Raw genomic sequence first — 22941 nt, forward strand, 5'->3', positions numbered from 1 at the left:
AACCAATGGCAAAAAGGAAGACCTTTCTCTCTCTCTCTCACTGTCCATTCTGCCTGTCAAAAATAAAAAAAAAATAAAAATAAAAACAAATAAGAAAAAAAATAAAATGTATTCTTTTTGGAGAGCAGTTTTATGAAAAGCCTTAAAAATAGGCCTATCCATAGCCCAATGATCCTGGATTCAATTTAAGAGACTACTTCAAAACTGAGCTACAAGAATTTCTGTCAACCAGCACTGTTTGCAAGAGAACATGATTAAAAATCATCCATCAGGAAGTAATCAGGGCATTAATATTGGCACAACTGGATAGAGGGACACTATATCCAAAAACATGATTACAGCAGAAGTTAGCACTTACAAAACACTTAGCACTTCACAAAGGAACACATTCAAGGTTTATACATACCATCCCATTTAATTCTTCCTATGCTATAGGAACCTTTATGAGCCCCATTTCACAGATGAGTACATCAATACCTTAAAGGAGTTCAGTAATGTACCTACAGTTCTGACTCTACCCAGGCAGTCTGACTCAGCACACCCATCTCCCAGCCCTTGTACTACCTGGACTCAAGAGATACCCATAAAACAGAACCTGCAGAAGCAAAACTAGTCCCACATAACCATATCAAGACCCAGCGGCAAGTACATGAGGAGGTTATGAGACAGTACGTGCAGCCTCACCCCATTTTTCACTCACGTGCAAGACCAAAAAAAAAAAAAGAGTTTGGAAAGCTAACCCTGCTCACATCTTGATAGAGCTCTCTGAGTGGGTGGAAATCCTTGTGTTTGCTGATTTTCCCATAACAAACATTTTGCTTCTGTATTAAGAAAAACTTTAAATGTTAGGAAACTAACATGAATGCCAAAGTCACTCCCACACATTCATCTTCAGCTCCTGCTTGGGTATTGCTTTCAGGATGGGCACAACTGCTCTGCAGGCTCCCTATCCGAAACTAACTATTCCTTTAACATGACCCTAACCCTAACCCTATCCCTAAACCTAACACTAACCCTAACCCCAAGTAACCCTAACCTTATCCCTAAACCTATTCCTAAACCCCAACCCTAATTTTAACCATAGCATACTCTTAACCCTAAACACAACCCTAAAACTTACACCTAATCCTGACCCCAAAACCAATCCTAACTCTAAACTGTAACCATAACCCTATCCTTAAACATTAACCCTAACCCTAACAGAAACACTAAACCCTACCCCTACCCCTAAACCTAACATTAACTCTAACCCTGACTAACCCTAACCCTTGCCCTAAGCCCTAAACCTAATCCTAAACTTAACCCTAAACCTTAACCCTAAATTCTAACCCTAATCATACCTCTAACCCTAACACCAACTCTAAAACCTACCCCTAAACATGACCCTAACACTAATTCTAACCCTAACTCTTATCCTACTCCTAACCCTAACCTAACCCTGAAACCTAACTATAACACCAAACCTAACCCTAACCATACTCCTAAAACCAATCCCTAATCCCACCCTATCCCTACCCCAGATCCTACCCCTACCCCAACCCTAAATCTAACCCTGAAACCTAACTATAACACCAAACCTAACCCTAACCATACTCCTAAAACTAATCCCTAATCCCACCCTAACCCTAACCCGGACCCTACCCCTACCCCAACCCTAAATCTAACCCTGAAACCTAACCATAACCCTATTCCTAAACCTGAAACTAACCCTAACTTACCCTAACCATTACACTTAACACTATCCCTAACCCTACCCCTATCCCAAAACTCTAACCTTGAACCCTAACACTAATCCTAACCCTAGACCCTAACACTAACACTAACACTGACCATAACCATAAAAATAAACCATATCCCTTGAGGCTACAACACTCTCCTGAGCAGGGAGGAGACCACACAGATTTCCCCCCACCCCCGCTCCTTCCCTTGTCTTCCCAGAAGCCCCTCTGGGCGCCTGCACCCCTGGAAGTGCCAGATGAAAGCATAGCCCTGGATACCCCCAGAAGTGCCAGATGACAGCATAGCCCTCGGTAAGCTCTGCCACTGGAGCCAAACTCAGCCACCCACAGCCTCAGTCATTCCAATACTGTCACTGGGTCTCTCATGGAAGGCTGCACTGAGAAGTGAGAGCTGACAGGCCTGAGATGGCATAGTGGGCCAGACAAGGAGACCCAGTTCTACAGCCACAGAGACAGACACTCTCCTGGCTTAGGCATCCGACTCCTTTCCTCTCTCTGAGCCTGTTTCTGTGGCCATCAGATGAAGAAATTACAAGTTCCAACTTGGGGCAGGGGGAGGGGGTGATCACTTGGTGCAGCAGTTAAAATGCCACTTGGGGGAGCCAGCGCCATGGTGCACTAGGCTAATCCTCTGCCTGCAGCGCCAGCATTCCATATGGGTGCCGGGTTCTAGTCCTGGTTGCTCCTCTTCCAGTCCAGCTCTCTGTTGTGGCCTGAGAAGGTGGTGGAGGATGGCCCAGGTGCACCCGCATAGGAGACCAGGAAGAAGTACCTGGCTCCTGGCTTCGAATTGGCGCAGCTCCGTCCGTTGAAGCCATTTGGGGAGTGAACCAGCAGAAGGAGGACCTTTCTCTCTGTCTCTCCCTCTTACTGTCTGTAATTCTACCCGTCAAATAAATAAACAGAAATCTAAAAAACAACAACAACAAAAACAAATGCCAGTTGGACTCTGGCATCCACATCTGAGTGCCGGGTTTAGAGTCCCAGCTCTGTTCCTGATTCCAGCATCCTGCTCATGTGCACCCTGGGAAGCAGAAATGATGCGTCAAGGACTTGGGTCCCTGCTTTCCATGTGAGACCCAGATAGAGATCCTGGCTCCTGGCTTTGGTCTGGCCTGGCCCCAGCTGTTGTGGGCATTTGGGAAGTGAACCAAGCAGGCAGAAGATCTTTGTCTCAGCCTTTCCAAATAAAATGAATATATTTTCAAAAGTGCCAACCAGGAAAAGAAGTTCTAAGATTGAAACAGTATATATAAAATACAGATAGATAGTCATAATGCCAGGCCACTGGCTCAGGGCAGGCACCCTGCCTGACACTGTGTTTAATCTCACAACCAACTGTAACAGGCACTGTGGCTACCCATACTTTACAGATGAGGGAACGAAGTCTTGGGGTGGTGACATCACTTGGGCATTTCTGCCACCATGGCTGCCCCTTGCCCCCTACAGTGTACCACACAGGCCTACGGTGTCCACATGGTCAGTGCTGTCATGTTCCCTGTGGGCCCCCAAGGTAGACCTTTGGAACGTAGTGTCACTCTGAGGAGCCCCTGGTTGTCCCCACCCACACAGCCTAGAGAAGCCACAGACCCCCCCTTAGGGTGCCTTCCTTAGGCAGTGACCAAGACTCCCCCCACACAGTCTCTGAGTCAGTTCCAGTAACCAAGGCAAGGGCTTACAGCAGGACAAACCATGAGGAACCTCTGTCCAGAGCTGCCCTGTGCTCTGACTCCCAGAGCCACTGGCCCAGCAGGGACTGCTCTCACCTGAGGGCTCAGGCTTGCTGGCACACGCAGCACCTAAAGTCTTCATCAGGGAACTGGGCCTAAGGCCCGGGTCTGCCAGCGGCTCAGAATGGCAGGCTTGCCTGGCTGGAGGGAGAATCCCGGCAAGTCAGAAAAGCAGTGCCTTTTGTAGCCTTTCCACCGCCACGTCTGAGCAGAGGCAGAGCGGCGGCACTGGAAGGGTGAGCGCTGTAGTCCGAGTGTGCAAGTACGTGGAAGGGCGCGTTGAGAGCGGGAGGGCAGTGGATGTGAGTGTGTGAGTGAGTGCATGTGCGCTGCTGCGAGCTGCAACTGCATCTCTGCTCCGCTGTGCCGTGCCGGGGCGGGCTGCGGGTGGCGGGCGGGCTGGGAAGGTCTCCTCCCCCCACCACATTGAGAAATCTCAGTGAGTCACCGAGTGGTTCTGCATATTAATGAGCTCACTCTGCAAGGGCAGCAGCGGATTTAAAAGAGGCCAGGGAGGGCGGAGGGAAGCCGCGGAGAGCGCGTGGAGCCCAGCTCGGAGCGCAGCGCGCACTGGCCAGACGACAGCCCTGGGCACCCACTGACGGCCACAGCCAGAGGGAGCTGAGCCGGGACATTCACTCCAGGCAAGAGAGCCGAAGCGGGCGGAGTCCCTGGGCTGTCTCGCGGACTGGCCGGAACCCTCCCCGTGTCCCGGCTCCCGCGCTGCACCCCTCCGGCCAGCATGAGGCTCCTGGCGGCTGCGCTGCTGCTGCTGCTCCTGGCGCTGTGCACGGCGCGTGTGGATGGTGAGTGCCGGAGGTCCCCCTTGTCGCCGTACCATCCTGCCCAGGATCCCAAATGCCAACTGCTAATCTCAGGATCCCTGGGGTCTGGATGGGCACCCAGGGCCACCCAAGAGCAGGAGACCTCTGCGCAACTGAGCAGCCCCGGCGTGCACTCTCTCCCGCAGGGTCCAAATGCAAGTGCTCAAGGAAGGGGCCCAAGATTCGCTACAGCGACGTGAAGAAGCTGGAGATGAAGCCCAAGTACCCGCATTGTGAGGAGAAGATGGTTATGTGAGTTCTGTCCTAGCGCCGTGCTCCTGTCTCTTAACCCCGGGCAGGGGCACAGCGGGGGCTGGGTCGGGTTAGCGAACGTTTTCCTCTGCCATTGTCAAGGCCTCAGGGACGCCTTTGTAATTGCCCAGTGAGTCCTTAGGACGCTGGCACCACCATCTGGACGACAGTCTGGAAAGGGGGTCACTGTCCCTGCTCCGGAAACAGCGAGGTCACCCTTGCCAGGATTCACACGGGCAGGCTTGGGGTCTGCACTGGCAGCTGCCCACCCTGCAGGGGCCCCTGTGTGCCAACTTGGAACCCCCAGATGGAAATCACTCTGAATACTCTCACACTCTAACTGGGAGGGGTGCTGCCCTCCTGTCACTAGAGAGAGGTTGTCACAAACATCCCCTTGTCAGGACTTTCCTTTTGCAATCAGGGGACCATCTAGTGGGCTGGCCGGTGCCCGCTCCTGGAGTTTGCATTTGGAGAAGGCTCAGGCCCCTCCCTCAGTGGCTGGACTCCCTGCAGGTCCCTGAGCCCCAGCAGTCCTGCACACTGTGGGGTTAATGTGCCCTGCACCAGGAGCCCTGCTTGGTGGGGACGCGGGCAACGTCAAAACTGGGGCAGAGTGAGAGAACACGGAGTCTCCTCATTCCTCTCCCTTCTCAATTAACCACTTGCAGCCAACGCTGCTGTCTCCCCATCAATGAGCTCTTGGCTAGGAAGGGAGACCTTGGCAAAGCAACTTCCAAATATGTGCCATAGACCACTGCTCCTCGTTTCTCCCCACCCTGAAACAGGCACACTTTATTCTCAGGCAGGCAGGCGCCACCCATGGGCTGGTCTGCAGGCCCCAGAGCCTCCACACTGCATCTGCTGAGGCAGGACACATCTTGTACCTCCCATCATCTGGGACTGCACAGTTGGGCTAAAGTTAGTGGAATTGGGAAAAACCAAATTCCTTGCCCTTGGCCTCATATACCAAGTCCAGTAAAACTATCCCCAACCACTTGTGGTGATGGCCAGGGGTCAAATGAGCTGAAGGAGGAGCTCCAAGCACCATAGCACTTTCAGGCTGGGGAATGAAAATGATAGAGGTTATTTAATACCCACTTAGAACCGTGAAACGTGCCGAAGACCGAGAGCTGCTGAGACCCTGCTGGGATTGGGACAGTGACATCTCAGGACAGGACCCTTGGCCAACAACAAGCTTACTCTTCCTGGCCAGACTTGCCCTAATGTGATAGGAGATACCAGCCAGGAAAGTGCATGAGGCACCTTGATGTCACTGTGAGAGGAACCTCACATGACTAGCCCAGTCGCTCTCTCCTGAGTTCCCACCCTGTGCTGCAGGGGCTGGCGGTACCTCTCCCCTCCTGCCATCCCAAGTCCCTGGAGATCAGATATGGAACCTGCACTCTGCCAAAGCAGATCTCTAGCCACAAAGGCTTAACAAAAGCAAGTCTTCTAACTACCCCGAGACACCCAGAAACCTCCGCTCAAGTGGTCTGCTTGGTGAGGAGAGGTCCTTGCACCCAGCATAGTGCAGACTCTAGAAAGGATCACTTGTGGCATACATATGTCCACTGAGCTCTTGCTGAAAACCCTGGCAGCCAGAGCAGCCAAGGAAATGGCCGCAGGAGCCAGAACTTCTGATAACTGTGGAGGTCATGGATCCTGCCTACACCCGACAACCGCCTTTCACGATCCTGGTCTTGCAGTGCAGTATGGAGCACTGTAGTAGGAGGGCTCAGCCTCCTGTCCTGCTGGCCCTGGCCTTTAGTATTCAGGATGCCCAGCCTGTACACTGACCCAACCTGAGAAGGAGAGTTATCAGGCTGTGCTGCATACACAGAGAAAAACACATTTGCTACACTCCTGCAGGGGTCCTAGGCACAGTGGGGAAGGGAGGCTGGCAGATCACACCAGGATCCTGGCCCCAAGGAAGGAGAGGCACTTCCTGTTGGGGTCCAGTGAGGTCAGGGCCCCATCTCCCAGCACTGGCACTGGCACTGGTGGGTGCCCCACGAATGCACAGCACGGAGAAAGGAGGAACACAGGTTGTCCACTGCTTCCACTTCAGTGGCAAGATTCAGCTTGCTTCCCCCGCACCGAGGGCTGAGCACCAGGAAACCCTGCCCCCATCCCGAGCCTGGCCCACGAGCCCTGCCATTCTACCTGTGGTAACTTGCAGGAACTGGCAGATCCCTCCCTCCCCACCCACTCATCTGCCCCAGGTCCCCCAGCCACTCCAGCACCACACCTCGCCCTACCGTGAGGCCCCCAGAAGCGGCATCTACTCATCTCACTTTGTACTTTGCCTTCAGGGTCACTCATTTCTGAATACCACCCTCCACCCCCAGAGGCTGGGAGGAGCACAGCGGTTCTGGGCAGCAGGCTCGCCTGCCCTTCGGGCCAGGGCTCACACACACGAAGGCTCCTCTTTCTCCTTAGCTGTCTCATTCCCCCCTAATTACTAACAACATCTGTTCATTGTGTGTCCACTCAGTTCAGATTCTTTTCCTCAGTCATTACAAATGCCCCGTGAGGTAGGTCCTATTACTGTACCCATTTTGCAGATGGGCAAACTAGATTCAGGGATCATCCAAGGCCCCACAGCCAAACCTAGGATTCAAGCCCAGGTCCATGCACTGTGCAAAGTGCTACCCCACTCCTCTACCACTTGGCTAGGTCTTGGAACATCAGTGCATGGAGGCCTGAGTGATTCAGGCTACAGGGCAGGCAGGCCATGCTCCTACCTCAAGGTGAGACAGCTGGAGCTTGCACTCAAGACTCAAAATGAGCTTCAGGGCCAACAAGGCTCTTCTCAGGCTCAGCAGATACCTGGCCCTGGGACAGTCTGCAGAGGTCTGGGGCTGGGGTGGGGGTCAGACACAGGCCATGGAATCACAGAGCAGGTGTTATCACCACCAAAGGCTCCTTGCTGGATATACCTTGGTCCAGGTCACAGGAGCTGGGAACTTCTCCTGACCTTTGTACCCCAAGAGAGGCCTGAGCCATGGAGAGAACCCACAGCTGGGAACAGGGGTGGATAGAAACTCCCCCAGATCTCCAGGGCTCAGAAGGAAAGGTGAAGGCATGACTCACAGGGCCAGACCTCAATGTGGGTCAGAGATTGAGGGGACACCAACCTTCTAAGAGTTAGCCAGGGCATGGGTTCCATTGAGAGGAGGCCACAGTCTCTTGGGAATCTGATTTGGAAGGACATGGGCTATAATTCAGACTCTCAACCCTCTACCCCATCCTGCCCTGTTTCAGCATCACCACCAAGAGCGTGTCCAGGTACCGGGGGCAGGAGCACTGCCTGCATCCCAAGCTGCAGAGCACCAAGCGGTTCATCAAGTGGTACAATGCCTGGAATGAGAAGCGCAGGTAAACCTTCCCCCACCTCTGCCCTCCTACCCACCTGCTCTGCTGCGGCTCTCAGCATGGGAAGCGGCACTCCTGTCCAGGTCCTCCAGCCCTGTCTAATGAGGGGACCCCCATCACAACAGCCACAGGTGGTCCCCAGACACTATTTACATACCCCAGGGACAAGGGCCTCACCCTTAACCAAGCAGCTATTACTCTCCTCTTAGACTGATGGAGCACCACAGGTTTTCCTCTTGTGGACTGAAGTCTATCTCATTCTAACTTTTCTATCATAACCTTAACCCTGCTCCTAGTCAAGTCACTAAGCTGCTCATTGTCTGGGTGGCCACCTGCTGGGGCAGGCCTCTGGGCTTCTTCTGGGGTGAGCTGTGGATGCCACAAGGTGATGCGGGTGACTCCAGGCCAATATCAGATTCTCTGCTCTAAGATGCCTCATGCCCTCTGCTGCCCAAACCCCTGATACACTCCTTTTCTGCACAAGTGCCAGAAGGTACCTTGGGTTTGACTCCTTAACATCAGATCCCCCTTTTACCCCAAGGGAGAGGCCCATACCCTGTGCTCACCAGGCAGCTTCTCAGCTCCTAAGCCCTGGGCCTAAGGCCTGCCCTTGGAGAGAGAGAGGCCACTGCCTACCCACCCCCTCAAATTCCCACCACACACCACAAGAAGGCAAAGCTGTCCTGGTGCAGGCCCAGCTTCACACTCAGAGCCTGTTTATACCTTCGCCTGCATAGCACAGCCAGGGACGTGCACCCATGCAGGTGACTACTGAGAGGGAAACCAAGGCTAGTGACGAGGGGGCCGACGTGCTGGGAGCACAGGGAAGGAAGCTGGGCCTCCAGCGGGGGAGGTGCAGATGGGGTGGATGCCTGCCCCAGCCTTCCCATCCCCTGGCCCTGAACTGCTCCCACTGCTCCCACAGCTCTCCCACAGCTCTCCTACAGCTCTCCCACAGCTGGCACTTGGGCCCAGCTCCTGTACCTGAGCCTTTTGTGCTGCCTCCAAAACTGCCTTGTCTGCAGTTGCTTGAAATAGAAAGTGATGAGGGCAAGAGATTCTTTTCTATGAATCTGATGGGAGCGAAGCCTTCTTTCTGCTCAGGGCAGTCAGCTCACGTGGCAAAAGCAGGACCTGCTCTGTCCCCATGCTGTCCCCCTTCAGGCCCTGTGTCATCAAAAGTAGCACGTTGCTAACCCCAGGGCCAGCTCAGCAAGGAGGCCAACAGCACCTCCAGCCGGCTCAGGAGAGACGTGCACCCACTCCCACAATGTCCCTTGCCCCTACCCCTGGACCGTGGTTTTGAAGGAGAGAAGGCACCCACAGGTCCAGACATGGCCCTGTTCCCTTTTCTTCCTGCATATCCCAGTGGAGAAAGCAGTGAGAACCTCCCAGTACCAGGCCTTCCATCACTTTGCGACAAAGTCAAGGTGGCAGTGTGCTGAGGTGGCCTGGCCAGGGGAGGGGAAGTACCCCTGTAAAATTTAGGTGGAAAATGAAATCTCAGAAACCTCCTTGAGCAGGCTCCGGGGTTAGTCTCGTTCCACTTTGATGACACAGGGCCTGGAAGGGGAAAAAGAAAGCATAGGGCAGGTCCTGCTTTAGCCACATGAGCTGCCTACCTGAATGCAGAATGGAGATAGGAGAATTGTGTGAAGCCACCTTTGCAGAGAGAGAGGGAGGGAGGAGGGGGATACACATTGGGTCCAGTTCCTCGGGGACCAGAGACACAGGAGCTCCAAGCACCTTGGAGGCCAGAGTTTCCTGCTGTCATAGGAAGCAGGTGCACTGGGTGTCTGACTTCCATGGCCTTGCCCAGAAATCAAGCAAGAAAGAGGAGAGATAGGCTGAGAGTGAAGCATGATCTGGGGGCAGCAATCAGACAGAACCAAAGAGAACAAAACTGCAAAAGGTTTGGGGGGTGAGGGAAAGTACTGGTGATCAGTAACTGGTGAGTGGCAGAGGTGAGGCTGTGCAGCCCAGAGGAAGTGAGTGCGAGACACAGCCGCCTCCTGCCCAGCCCTAGGCCCTCTCTAGGCTTCAGGCAGCAGCCTCTAGAACTGGACTTTCTCTTGTCTTGTTCTGAATCCTTTGGATAAAAGGCAAAGCTACAAACCCAAGTCAAGGGAGAGGTCCTTTGTACCCTCACTATTGTCTCGACACAAAGACTGAGTCCAGGTGAGAAGCAGCAGCAGGTCCAAGAGCAGCCTGCCAAGCTGGACAGAGACGTCCTTCCGGCCACAGATGGTGGGGTCACTGGCAGTTCTTGAGACTTGGGCCTCAGTCTCCTCTTATGCAGACTGGGTTTGTGCCACAGGGTTCTGAGAACTAAGTGAGATGGCAGAGGTAGAAGCTGATAGGAAGGACAAAGCCAGGCATGTGTGAGCTGCGGTCAACCCTCCGACTAGCCCTGAAGTGCACCTGAGCCACTTACACTCATGTTTTCTCTTCACAGGGTCTACGAAGAATAGGGCAAAAAAAAATCTCAGACAGGAAAACTCCAGACTGGTTGGGAGACTTTGAGCAAAGGACTTTGCAGATTTTCAAAACTCAAAACAAACACCTTCCTTTCTCACAGGCATAAGACACAAAATATATATTGTTACGAGGCACTTTTACCAAGGGTCAGTTTCTACATTTTATAGCTGCGTGCGAAAGGCTTCCAGATGTGAGACCATCTCTCCTGCGCCCCAGACTTCATCACAGGCAAAAAGGGGGGAAATCATGCCTTTCCTTTAAAACAAAACAAAACAAAAAAGGCGTTTTTGTATCTGACCATATGTCACCATGCTTTTGAGCTTTATATGCGCCCAGGAGGAAAAGTGGGCTTGGTTGAGACATTTCATTGCAGGCCTGCTCTGTTCCTGGCTCTGGAAGCTTCCGCTCCAAGGCCCTGGTGCCTCGGCACAGCTGCTGGGGCTCTCCTGGGCTTACAACCAAGGTCACAGCCTCAGTGTGACTCTGCAGTGGCCCCTGTCACTGGGCATGCAGGAGCAGGTCTTTCTGCACCTTTTCTTTGAGGAACTCAGCTTGGTAGCTTCCTTCCTCCCTGGTCACCTTCGACACACTCTAGGTATCAACTCCAAGATCACGCGGTGGCCAATGGAGGGAGGGCCACTGGGGGCTTTTCTCTGACATGGGGGTTTGTGAGAGGGTCTTGGCTTCCCTCTGAATGCTCTGAAAGCATGTGAAGCTCCCAGCACTTAGTGAAAACCCTAGGAGAAAATTTACAAAGACATGCACAGCACACAGCCACAAAAACATGTTCTACCGACAAGGGACAACTTCTCCCCCACCAAAAAGGGCCACACACACAAAAGCAATAGACGTGTGACTCCCCACTTAATTCTGCTGGGGTGAACACAGCCCTCTTTTGGAGGCTAAGACAGCCATGCGCCCTTGACTTTGTCTACAGCCCGTGAGAACGCCCTCCGCTGTACTACTGTGCTACGTGCTGCATACATGTCAGTCACCAGTAGTGTTGCATGCCGGCTTCATGTGCTTTCTAAGACAAAAAGAAACATAATAAAATATATTTGAAATGTACCCAAATTCTAGACTTCTGACTTCTATTTTCCTAATAAAAGCTAGAATGGTTGTAAAATATTTACCATGTCCTCAATCAATGGGGACAAACATACTGGGCCAGGAAACTCATGCTTCCCAACTGCCAGCCTGCACTGCCACGTCTGTGGAAGGTGTGGGGCTGTCATTACTCCCTGAAGTAGAACAGGAAGCCAGGCTTTGGGACCAGTGCTCTCCAGGCATGCAGCAGAAATTTGATCAGAATAGGCAGGGGGGTGCATTCTGGACTGGGCGGAGGAGTCCCCGAGAGGTGGCCAGTCAACATGGCCTGGGGTTCAGAGCCCCAGGAGCCAATAGGACTCAGGGAGCGGGCAGGAAGTGCCCGAGAGAGATGCTGAGCCTCTGCTTCTACAAGATGAAGTCGACACTGCACACACCTCATGAAGCTTCTGGGGCCTGAGTGTGACAAGGAGTCCATGGACAATGGCAGCAGGGCCTGGTGGGCACTCGGCACATGGCAGCTATTTTAGTATGCACAAGACCAGGCCACTCTGCCTTTCCCGCAGCTGCCCGCAGCCTTCTGTCTCACTGGGCCCTAAGTCACCAGGCCCTGAAACAGCCCCACTGCCCCACTGCTCAAGGGGCCATGCCTGCCCCCTGTCTGCCACAGTTGGAGCCAAAAGCCAGCCACCCAGGTCCCTGTCCCCTCTGCACACAGCTTCCTGCCATGCTGGCTGTGTCCACACTGCCCCAGCAGGTCCCCGCAGGGTGCTGCTGCAAGCCTCTCCTCCCAGCAGCTCCCAGTTACACACTGTGTATTCCTGAGGAAATCAAAGACCAGAGAGGGCAAGGAAGTTGTCCAGGATCACGGCAGACTCTGAACATGCCTCACAGTCTCCAGTGGCTGGGCCTGGCAGCCTTTCTGATGAGGGATGCAGGAGAGGGTAGGCTGGTGCCACACTGGGGCCCTCCCCTTCTCTCCATTACACAGAATAAAGTGAGCAGGACAGGGAGGCCTGGAGACAAGGCAGAGCAGCACCCACCAGGGCAGGGGATAGCAGAGGCCACCTTCATCTGGGCATATGAACCCTGTCTGGTCCCTGGGCAGCACCAATGAGGTATCACAAGGAGAGGAGGCTGGGGGAAGGCCCCGTCACCTCCATGCTCACTGTGTGCTCCACTGTTTCCTGAGCACCTATCCTCCCCTTCACCACTTCTGCTCACTCTAAACCCATCCCACACCCTTCTGCGCCTCGCGTGGGCTCCCTTCTTTCCAGCCTATGGTCCCTATGCCAGCAAACCTTCTTCTTCTAGCCCTGCTGGTCTGGAAGGCCCCTCCCTTCTCCAACCTCCAAGCCACAGACTGCATTATTCCTCATAGTCACAGGGTCCTTTCTGCTGGGTCAGCCACAGATCCAGGCTGTTCTTTGTTCACACTGCACTAAAGAGTTGGAAGAACCTGAACAAGCGCAGACAGAGCTGGCATGGAGCTCCAGGCTGTGACGGAGCAGGAGTGCAGATGTGGGTGTAAATATCCTCATATCCCTGGACGACACATGCTGGGCTCTGCCTCCCTTAAGGTCCTGGACCCTTTCCCCCAATAGAACCTGCTAGCCAGGCCACCAAGAGTGGGCCCTGAGCCCCCGGCACATCCCCAGATGCCAAATGAAGACCTGCTGATGCCAGGAACCATGGTAGGCCCCCAGGACCAATCCCCCTATGTGGTTTCAGAGCCATTTCCCGGAGTTTCTCCCTCTGGCTTCCCAGCAGCCCTGTGAGGTATCCACCCACCACATTCCAGAAACGAGAGTAATTCCAGGGCAGCACAGAGAGGCAGGCGACTATTCTGCGTGGGCCTGTGGCTGACACTCTCACAGGCTGCCCCGGCTGGGGGCAGGCCTGCTCCTCCACACAGGGAGCAGACCAGGCCCATGTGCAGGCACCACATCCTCACAGACAGGCTCCCAAAAGATCCATGTGCCATTTCCTCAACTTCCCACAAGCATTTCCTGAGCAGGTGCACAGTGCTGCACCGGGCTGGACCCCAGGATGTCAGAACCTTCAGATAATTTCAATCCAACCCAACTTCTCTATATGTCCAAACCCTCCCTGGCCCCCTCCACCAGGAGCTTCTCCTGGTCACCCCAGACCTTGGGTTAGTACCAGCTGCATAACTTGCAAGGCCTATGCAAAGAAAAACAAAGATGCAGAAGCCCCTTTTCAAAACCGTTAACAATTTTAAGACAGTGACTACAGAGCAACAAACCAAGCATGGGGCCTGTATTAGCCAGCTGTGTGTCAGAATGCTAAGACAAGCCACTGGCAAAGAAAGGAGGCTTACTCTGGCTCATTGTTTTGGAGGTTCACAGACCAACATCAGCTGGGCCCCAATGGTTTGACGTCTGGTGAGATCAGAGGCAGCAACCATGAAACACATGCCGAGGGTGAACCACATGGCAAGCCAGCAGTCAGAGCAGCTCTCTGGGGATCTAACCTCCAAGAACATGCCCCCAGGGACCCAAAGACCTTATACTAGGTCTACCTCTTAGACAGCATCACTGGATCAAGACACTACCCTCCCAGTACACCAATGACCCTGGGACTTAACGATCTGCACAGGTTCAGGAGCCAGATCCTACTCAGTCCTTGGCAGGGCCCTTTCCACATCAACCTCATGCAATTCACCTGTCTCAAGGCCACATGCAAGCCCCATCTCCACTATCAACTCAGGACACCAATAATCAGCCCCGAAATATTACATGATTTGTACTACATCTTAACAGTTCTATTCTAACTTGAACACTAACAAGAGGTGCTCTTAGAAGCCAAGGACTATGTCTGATGTTTCTGTGGAATCCTTCTCAGAACCCACAGCGGCATTCACATGGCACAATCATACTCCCTACCCATGAGAGGTGTAGTGCAAGACTCCAGGTTGTCTTGTCACACGTGGCACCAAACCCCAGACAGACTGTGCTTGCTCCCATACATGCCAGTTATGATAAAAATGTATGAATTCAGCAGGATAAGAGATTAACAACTAAACATAAAATAGAGCAATTATTATCATATTAGGAAAGCTAAATGAATGTGGTCTCTTAAAATTCCTTATTGTACTGTAGACCCTAGCAACCTCAACATACGATATTTCTTCTTTCCTTACTAAGAGTTTACAGTCTACAAAAGAGGCAAAGTCACTACCTAAAGTTGCTGTTTCTCTCATTGCTAGAGGGACACAACGCAGGCTGTGGGTACAACCTCCCCAAAGGAGTCCCTGACTGAGAGCTCCATCAGGCCTGGAAGGTCTCCCAGCAAACTGCAAGTTGCTATCATGCTGATACCACATGGTTCTGACATGGTGCCGTGAGTCTGGCCAGCAAAGGCAGAGAGTGTCGGGGACGGAAAAGTAGAGAATGCGTGACGGGGTTCAGAGGGTGGCCCAGGTGACATCAACCACAACCCAGGTGAGCCCCCAAGGAAAGCAGCTCTCTCCCTGTCCCTGGTCACCACCGCCCACTCATCCTGCAGAGAACCCCAGGAACCTCGCAGCAAGGCAGCCCCTCAGGCTCTCCTGCGGCCCCTGATAGTGGTCAGCTTCCCTCCCTGACTGAGGCACCTGAGAGCAATGTCTGAGGACGGAGGAAGGGTCCTTTTGGTGCATAGCTTCAGAGGCTCCCAGTCCAATGTTGTGTAGCCCTGTTAGTCACACTTGTGGTGAGAGCACACGTGTGACATGACGATCACATGGCGGGCCAGGAAGTAGGGGGTGGACAGCACACCTGGCTTTCAGGCAAGAAAGCTTTCTGAGGGCCTCCAGGGACCCAAAGGCTTCCTGCTGGGCCCACCTCCCAGAGACATCGTTAGAGCAAGCCTCCACCTGTTTTAACTTTTTAAAATATTTATTTATTTGAAAGGCAGAGGGACAGAGATCTTCTATCTGTTGGTTCACCCTCCAAATGGCCACAATGAGCATGACTAGACCAGGCCAAAGCCAGGAGCATGGAACTCCATCTGGGTCGCCCTCATGGCTGCAGCGGCCCAAGCACTCAGGCCACTTTCTGCTGCCTTCCCATGTGCCTGAGCAGGGAATGGTATTGACAGTGGAGCAGCCAAAATCCAAACTGGCACTCATCTAGGATGCCGCTGATGCAGGCAGTGGCTTAAGCCAACGCACAACACCAGACCCAGACCTCCATCTTTAATCCACCAACCGTGAACATAGATCCACTTACCACTGTTAACATCAGGCTATGGGGTTTACAAGTTTGCATGGCATTGGGAAATCAAATCCAGTGCAAAACCACAATACCCTCTCATACAAGAAGACCCAGTGCTGCTTCTAGGACTGATGAGTTGTTTTTCTCCTCTCCTCTCATTTCTTTTCTATTTATTTTTTAATATATACTTGTTTGAAAAGCAGAGTTACAGAGAGAAAAACAGAAAGAGAGATCTTCCACCGAGTGGTTCATTCTCAGGAGGCTGAAAAGGCCAGCACGAGGCCAGGACAAAGCCAAGATCTTCATCAGGGTCTCCCATGAGGGTAGCAAGGGCCCAAACACTGGGGCCATCTGCTTTTGCTTTTCCAAGGCCATTAGCAGAGAGCTGGATCAAAAGTGGAGCAGCCAGGACATGAACTGGTGCCCATATGGTATGCCAGCATTGCAGGTGGCGGCTTTACCCATAATGCCAGTCCCACCTCCCATTTCTGAAAAGCAGAATGGATATTCTTAGATGTCATCAGAAGAGCAATAAAACTTAGTTTATTTTCTCATTTTCAAGGAACCATCTCCCAGCTGCTTCTACAGGCAACTACCCAGAGCCTCACCACCAGAGGGCAGAAAAGATCCTCTGTACTCGGGCCAAGTTCCCAAGGCTGTGTGGGGACAGTCATTGTGACAGTGCCACTACTGCTGTCATGAGCCAGACCTTGTGTGCCTTATCTCACTGAATCCTGGGAACATCCGCGACAGGGGCCTTTACTAAGTCCCATTACAGCTGAGGACTTGAGGCTTAGTGAGGTGAACCCACGACCCATACTCACAGTTAGCAGGTGGCAGAGACAGTCTCTGAGCAGGTGACTGACTCTCTGCAGTAGGCACCACCGTACACCTCCTGTCCACCCCAGCCACCAGTAATTCCTCCCTGCTTAAACCCTCTGGTTCATGGCGCCTAACCCTGGGCAGACCTCTTTTTTTTTTTTTTAATTCATTCACTAATTTTAAAGGCAGAGTTACAGAGAGACAGAGATCTCTGAATTGATTTTTTTAAAACCAACATCTTGATGGTTTCAACTTGTTTCTAACTAAAACACTGAGCTGAATTCAATGACACCATAATCATGGTGCTTATTCCATTGATTTGGTGCTGGTGGAAGTGGAAACTCCCAGCTGCTTCTACCCAGACAGAACCCATGTCCATCAAATGCGATCCTGGGGTAATGGGAAAAGCCCTAGAAGGCCAGCTGGTCACCATGGTCTCCTGCCTTGTCACATCCTGTTTCACAGTCGTGGCTACTGTTTTTGATCCAGCTTCCTGAAAGATCTCACTCTGTCTCTGCCTTTCAAATAAAATGAAAATGAGTAAAAATTCAAAATCCATAATGCTTAAGTTTGCTGCCCTCTGCATTCACAGCCATTACCATTAGCAGACAGAGGAAATTTCCAGTCCTACTTGCACACCATCACAGCAGTGTCAAGGGAAACTTCCACAGAAAAAAGGCTTTCAGACTCAGGGAAGGAACAGGCATTTAGTGCAATGGTTAGCAAGCTGCTTGGGGTGCCTGTGTCCCATATGGGAGCATCTGGTTTGAGTCTCACCTCTGCTTCTGCTTCTAGCTTCCTGCTAGTACCCTGGGAGGCAGCAGGTGATAGCACAAATAATGGAGTCCCCACCACCCAGATGAGAGACCTAGATTGAGTTCCTGGCTGCTGGCTTTGGCCTGGCCCATGCCTATTTCAGACATTTGGTGAGTGAACCAGAGAACAGAAGATCTTTCTTTGTCTTTCTGCATTCCAGAGAAACAAAAATAAGAATTTTTAAAAAGACAAAACTAGACACTGGTCAAACAAGCATGGCTAAGGAAGCTGGCCTGTGTGTTAACTGGATGATTAATCTCAACTTCATAAAACGAAGTGTGCCCAGCCCGCTTGAGTGCCAGCTGCTCCACTTCCAATCCAGCTCCCAACTAATGTGCCTGGGAGGGCAGCAGTAGATGGCCCCAGTACTTGGGCTCCTGCTTCTCACATGAGAGACCTGGATGGAGTCCCAGGTTCCTGGCTTCAGCCTGGCCCTACCATGGCTGTTGCAGCCATCTGGGGAGTGAAATAGAGGATGGAAGATCTTGTTCTCTTTCTTTCTCTTTCTCTTTCTCTCTCTCCCCCTCTCCTTCAAATGGATAAAATAAATCTTTTTAAAAAATGAATTCAACATTGGATGTACAGTACTCAGCCCTATCCCACCAGGATAACCACAGGCATATCCTGTGAGATTTGAGGAGACATCCAGAGCACTCACAGCTATTCCCAGAGCTAACAGGAGAGTAAGTGGGGGGCTCCTCCCATTGGTCCAGTTCAGGCAGCCCCAACACAGCAATCACTTCTAAACTATAAAGGACGGTTTTTCCCTGAAGTAAAAACCCAGAAAGACAAATCAAAGTGTCCACTTCAGTAAAACCAAACAAAATTACAAACCAAGAGAACTGTGGGAGAAGGCTCATCCTTCCACTCCCCCACAGCTCCTAGGCACCAATGCTGTCAAGTAGGCATACTTCAAAGGGCAGTGAAGCACAACAAAAGCAAGAGCAAGACCCACGGCTTCCTCACCAATCTCCACTATTGCCCCATTGTACAGATGAAGAACCTGAGGCTTAGGAAAACGAAGAAACCTGTCCAAGGCCGCACAGTGGCTAAGAGGTTTCAAGAGCACAGAAATCCTTGTGTGGATACTCCTGGATGGGGGACCACATACCATGGCTTGCCTGGGACAGCCCTGGTTCACACACATTGTCCCCAGAGAGCCCTAGCACAGCTGATAAAATCTATGATGACCCTACTCACGAGGGGTGGGGACATGAGGTGTAGAAGGAATAAGACAACCACTCCCCTTGGATGACCTGTTCCTCAGTGATGTGGGGCCCTCTGCAAGTAAAGGTAACTCCAAGCTCATGGAGCACCCCCAATAAAATCTTCTAGGGTAATCCCCCAGTTGCCCCAGAGTCATCCTGGGCCACCTCCCCTGCTAGACAAGATTGGATTCGATGCCATGGGATTGTCCCCAGGAGACACCTGGACCTTGAAGACCCATCTGTTGAGGGAAAATCCAAATCAAAACACTTCCCTGGGGCCAACGCTGTGGTGTAGCAGGTAAAGCTGCCACTTGCAGTGCCGGCATCCCATACGAGCACCAGTTCAAGTCCCAGCTGCCCCATTTCTGATCCAGCTCTTTGCTATGGCCTGGGAAAGCAGAAGATGGCCCAAGTCTTTGGGCCCCTGCACCTGCGTGGTTGACCCCGAAGAGGCTCCTGGCTCCTGATTGGCACAGCTCCGGCCATTGCAGTCATCTGGGGAGTGACTCAGCAGATGGAAGACCCCCCCCCCCCCGACTCTCCTCTCTCTGTGTAACTCTGACCTTCAAATAAATAAATAAATATTAAAAAAAAAAAAAACTTCCCCTCCACGTGCCTGTGTACCCACTTCCCCAGACACTAAAGGATCAGGTTCTGCTTTCAGGAGAACAAAAGTCAGCCAAGGGATTGGCGCTGTGGTGCAGTGGGTTAATGCCCTGGCCTGAAGTGCCAGCATCCCACATGGGTACCAGTTCTAGTCCTGGCTGCTCCTCTTCCTATCTAGCTTTCTGCTGTGGCCTGGGAAAGCAGTGGAAGATGGCCCAGGTCCTTGGGCCTCTGCACCCATGTGGGAGACCTGGAAGAGGCTCCTGGCTTCGGATCGGGGCAGCTCTGACCATTGCGGCCATCTGGGGAGTGAACCAGCGGATGGAAGACCTCTCTCTCTGTCTCTACCTCTCTCTGTAACTCTGCCTTTCAAATAAATAAAATAAATCTTTTTTAAAAAAAAGTCAGCCAAGCAGCTACCCTGCCAGAAGGCCTCTGACATCCTAGTCCTGCTTGCAGGAGGCTGGGAGGCTGAAGCAGAGCTGGGAGCTCCTCCCCCACATCACCTGGCCTGACTGCTTGGGTGGGTCAGAAGTGCCGTCCTGCAGTAAGGCTGCTGACTTGCTCCTGTCTCAGAACCTAGAAGGAGCTGGGCTCGGAGACCCAAGATGCAGGCCAATGGGGCCTTATTGTGGCACCTAAGCCCCGCAGGTTCACAGGCTGTACTGTCCTCTGTGCAGTCAGCCTTGGACCAGCTCCCTGCTCCTGAGGCTAAGGACAAGTGTACCTGGTGCTCTGTGACCTTGAATGCCCCCTCCCCAAATGTGAAGGAATTTGCTGTCAGCCTCTCATCTGGTGGATACACAGAAGGGACCCAGACTCCTAGCTCAGGGTCCCACCCCCAGGGGTCTGCACAGCTGTCTGGCCCCTCTCCTTAGAAGCCCGGTGACCATGGGCATGTCACTTAATTTCTCCAAGTCTCACATTTATGGTATCGAGACAGATGCCTCAACACAGGAAGTAGGAAGTCAACCAAAGATAGCTATTTATTTATTTATTTTTTCCACGTTCATGGATTGGAAGAATTAGTATTGTTAAAATGTCTATACCACCCAAAGCAATCTACAGATTCATTGTGATCCCAATCAAAATACCAAGGACATTCATCTCAGATCTAGAAAAAATGACCCTAAAATTCATATAGAAAAGCAATGTAACTAAAGCATATAACTAAAGCACTATTTAACAATAAACTTGGAGGCATCACAATACCAGATTTCAAGACATATTACAGAGCAGTTATAATCAAAACAGCCTGGTACTGGCATAAGAATAAACATGTGGACCAGTGGAACAGATTAGGGACTCCAGAAATTAATCCACTTATTTACAACCAATTTTTGACAAATAAGCTAAAATCATTCCCTGGAGAAAGGACAGTCTCTTCAACAAATGGTGCTGGGCAGACTGCATCTCCACACACACAAGTATGAAACAAAACCTATACCTTATACCCTATACAAAATTAACTCACAATGGATCACGGATCCAAACCTAAAACCAGAAACCATCAAATTACTAGAGGAAAACATAGGGGAAACACTGCGTGACACTGACATAGGCAAGGACTTCTTGGCCAACAACCTAGAAACACAAGCAACAAAAGCAAAAACAGATAAATGGGATTACATCAAGCTATTAAGCGTCTACTCAGCAAAGGAAACACACAACACAGTGAAGAGGCAACCTACAAAATGGAAGAAAATATTTGCCAACTATACATCTGATAAAGGATATCAATCAAGAATATATAAGGAGCTCAAGAAACTCATTACCAAAACAATCCAGTTAAGAAATGAGCTAAGGATATGAACAGGCATTTTTCAAAGGCTGAAATACAAATGGCCAACAAACACATGAAGAGATATTCAGGATCACTAGTCATCAGGGAAACACAAATTAAAAACCACAATGAGGTTTTCCTTATCCGTTAGAATGGCTGTCATCCAAAAAATCAAAAAAATTACAAATGCTGGCAAAGATGTAGAGGGAAATGTACCCTAATACACTGTGTGAATGTAAACTAGTACAACCATTATGGAAGACACTAAGGAGATTCCTCTGAAATCTGAAAATAGACCTACCTATGACCCAGCCATTCCTGTCCCAGGAATTTATTCAAAGGAAATGAAATCAGCATATGAAAGTATTACCTGTACTCCCATGTCTATAGCAGTTCAATTCACAATAGCTAAAATATGTGATTAATTCAGACGTCCATCAACTGATGACTAGATAAAGAAATTGAGACAAATATCATGTTTTCCCTGACTTGTGGTAACTATATAAAGAGTAAAAAAAAATTTAATTTATGTCGGTGAAATTGACATTCTGAAATTGTATTATTATTTTAGCCCTTGTCTATATTCCTGAGGAACAGTGGTTTTTCTACTAATTGTTGAATTCCTTATTTAATGGATTAAAGTTGTGATTATAAAGTAAATTTAAAGTATGTCATTGCAATAATCAAAAGAAAAGGAAGGAGAAGGGAGGGTGAAGTGAGGGAAGTTGGGAAGTATCATTATGTTCCTAATACTGTGTATATGAAATACATGAAACTTGTTACATTTATATAAATAAAAAAGCAATACTCCAGTACTTTAGTTTTAAGAGATTATCTGCATTTTCTTCTGTTATAAACTTAAAAGTTATCCTCCCATTTATTTAGATTTGCTTATTATTTGGCAATCAAAGCATTAAACAATGACAATTTTCACTCTCAATCCTTAATATTATATTCATGATATTTGTGACTGTGCAGCTTTCTCATGGAGAAAAAGAAATCCAGGCATAAACCTTTACATCATCCACCTCCTAGTCCTACAGCACAATTTTTACTGATACATGGGCAGTTTCTACACAGTGAGCAGAGAGAGGGCAACAGCAGTGACTGAAGGGGCCAGTTCTGTGAGTCAAGAGTTATGGTCCTTGATCCACTGCTCAATCCATTTCAAGATCTGACTTATGTTCTCCTCTAGTTCTTCTGGTTTATTGCTGGGCAACTGATGCACAATTTCTTCCTTGTACGACTCCATTGCTTCTTCATAAAGAACTTGAAAAATCTCACACTGAATATTGTCATTTAGTTTCTTCTCACTATAACCCCTTGTTTCCAGTCTTTTGTACAACACACTGGTATCTGTTCTCAGCACAAAAACTATATGAAACCAACGTTCAGGGATGAAATCACAGCCGTGGTAATCAACAATAACTCCACCATCTCTCATTTGGTTATCTAACTCATCTATTACTCTATCTTCATCTAAAATGGGACAATTATACTCTTCGTCAAAGCCATCATATAATTCACCTTCTCGAGCTAAATCACCCACATTAACGTATTTCAGTCCTGATCTTGATGCAAGCTCTTTGCCTAGTGTGGTTTTCCCAACCCCTGGAGTACCGGTGAGCAGAATGTTCGGCAGCAACATAGTCGTCCCGGTGGCCACTCCGAGCGCCTCCTCTCCGCGCGTCCTACGCACCGTTACAGCTATTTATTATTACCATTATTGCTATCATACACCTTTACAATGGCCAAGAGAAACTAGAGAGTTGTATGGCCTCCGTTGACCTACCTGGGCCAGCAGTTCATTTATTAGGCACCAAAAGGCCAAGCCTGAGGCACACATCTATCAAGAGAAGAAGCTGAAACCTTCCTGGACCTTGGGAAAACTTCTGTGCTCCGGCTTCACCACCATCAGTCAAATAAGGACACTATCACTTAATCTCAAGGAATTTTTTTGTCACCCTAATAAGATAATTCCAGTAGAACATGTAATATTTGGGGCAGGCATTGGCTTAATGGTTAATATGCCACTTGGGACACC

At 50.6% G+C, this 22941-nt stretch overlaps 2 protein-coding genes across 2 annotated transcripts; one reads left to right on the forward strand and one right to left on the reverse strand.

Moving 5' to 3' along the window:
* The first annotated feature begins 3976 nt into the window (after positions 1-3976).
* Positions 3977-11465, forward strand: CXCL14 (C-X-C motif chemokine ligand 14). Its single transcript, XM_062189761.1, has 4 exons — positions 3977-4275; positions 4440-4545; positions 7810-7923; positions 10376-11465. Exons 1-4 carry the CDS (start codon positions 4212-4214, stop codon positions 10389-10391), a joined length of 300 nt encoding a protein of 99 aa, XP_062045745.1. The 5' UTR covers positions 3977-4211; the 3' UTR covers positions 10392-11465.
* A 10273-nt stretch (positions 11466-21738) lies between these two features.
* LOC133758582 (adenylate kinase isoenzyme 6-like) lies at positions 21739-22593 on the reverse strand. The gene has a single exon (XM_062189762.1). The coding sequence runs from the start codon at positions 22543-22545 to the stop codon at positions 22027-22029; it is 519 nt and encodes a 172-aa protein (XP_062045746.1). The 5' UTR covers positions 22546-22593; the 3' UTR covers positions 21739-22026.
* Between the last annotated feature and the right edge of the window lie 348 nt (positions 22594-22941).

The sequence above is a fragment of the Lepus europaeus genome, chromosome 4, assembly GCF_033115175.1.
Source record: "Lepus europaeus isolate LE1 chromosome 4, mLepTim1.pri, whole genome shotgun sequence".
NCBI classification, from domain to species: domain Eukaryota; kingdom Metazoa; phylum Chordata; class Mammalia; order Lagomorpha; family Leporidae; genus Lepus; species Lepus europaeus.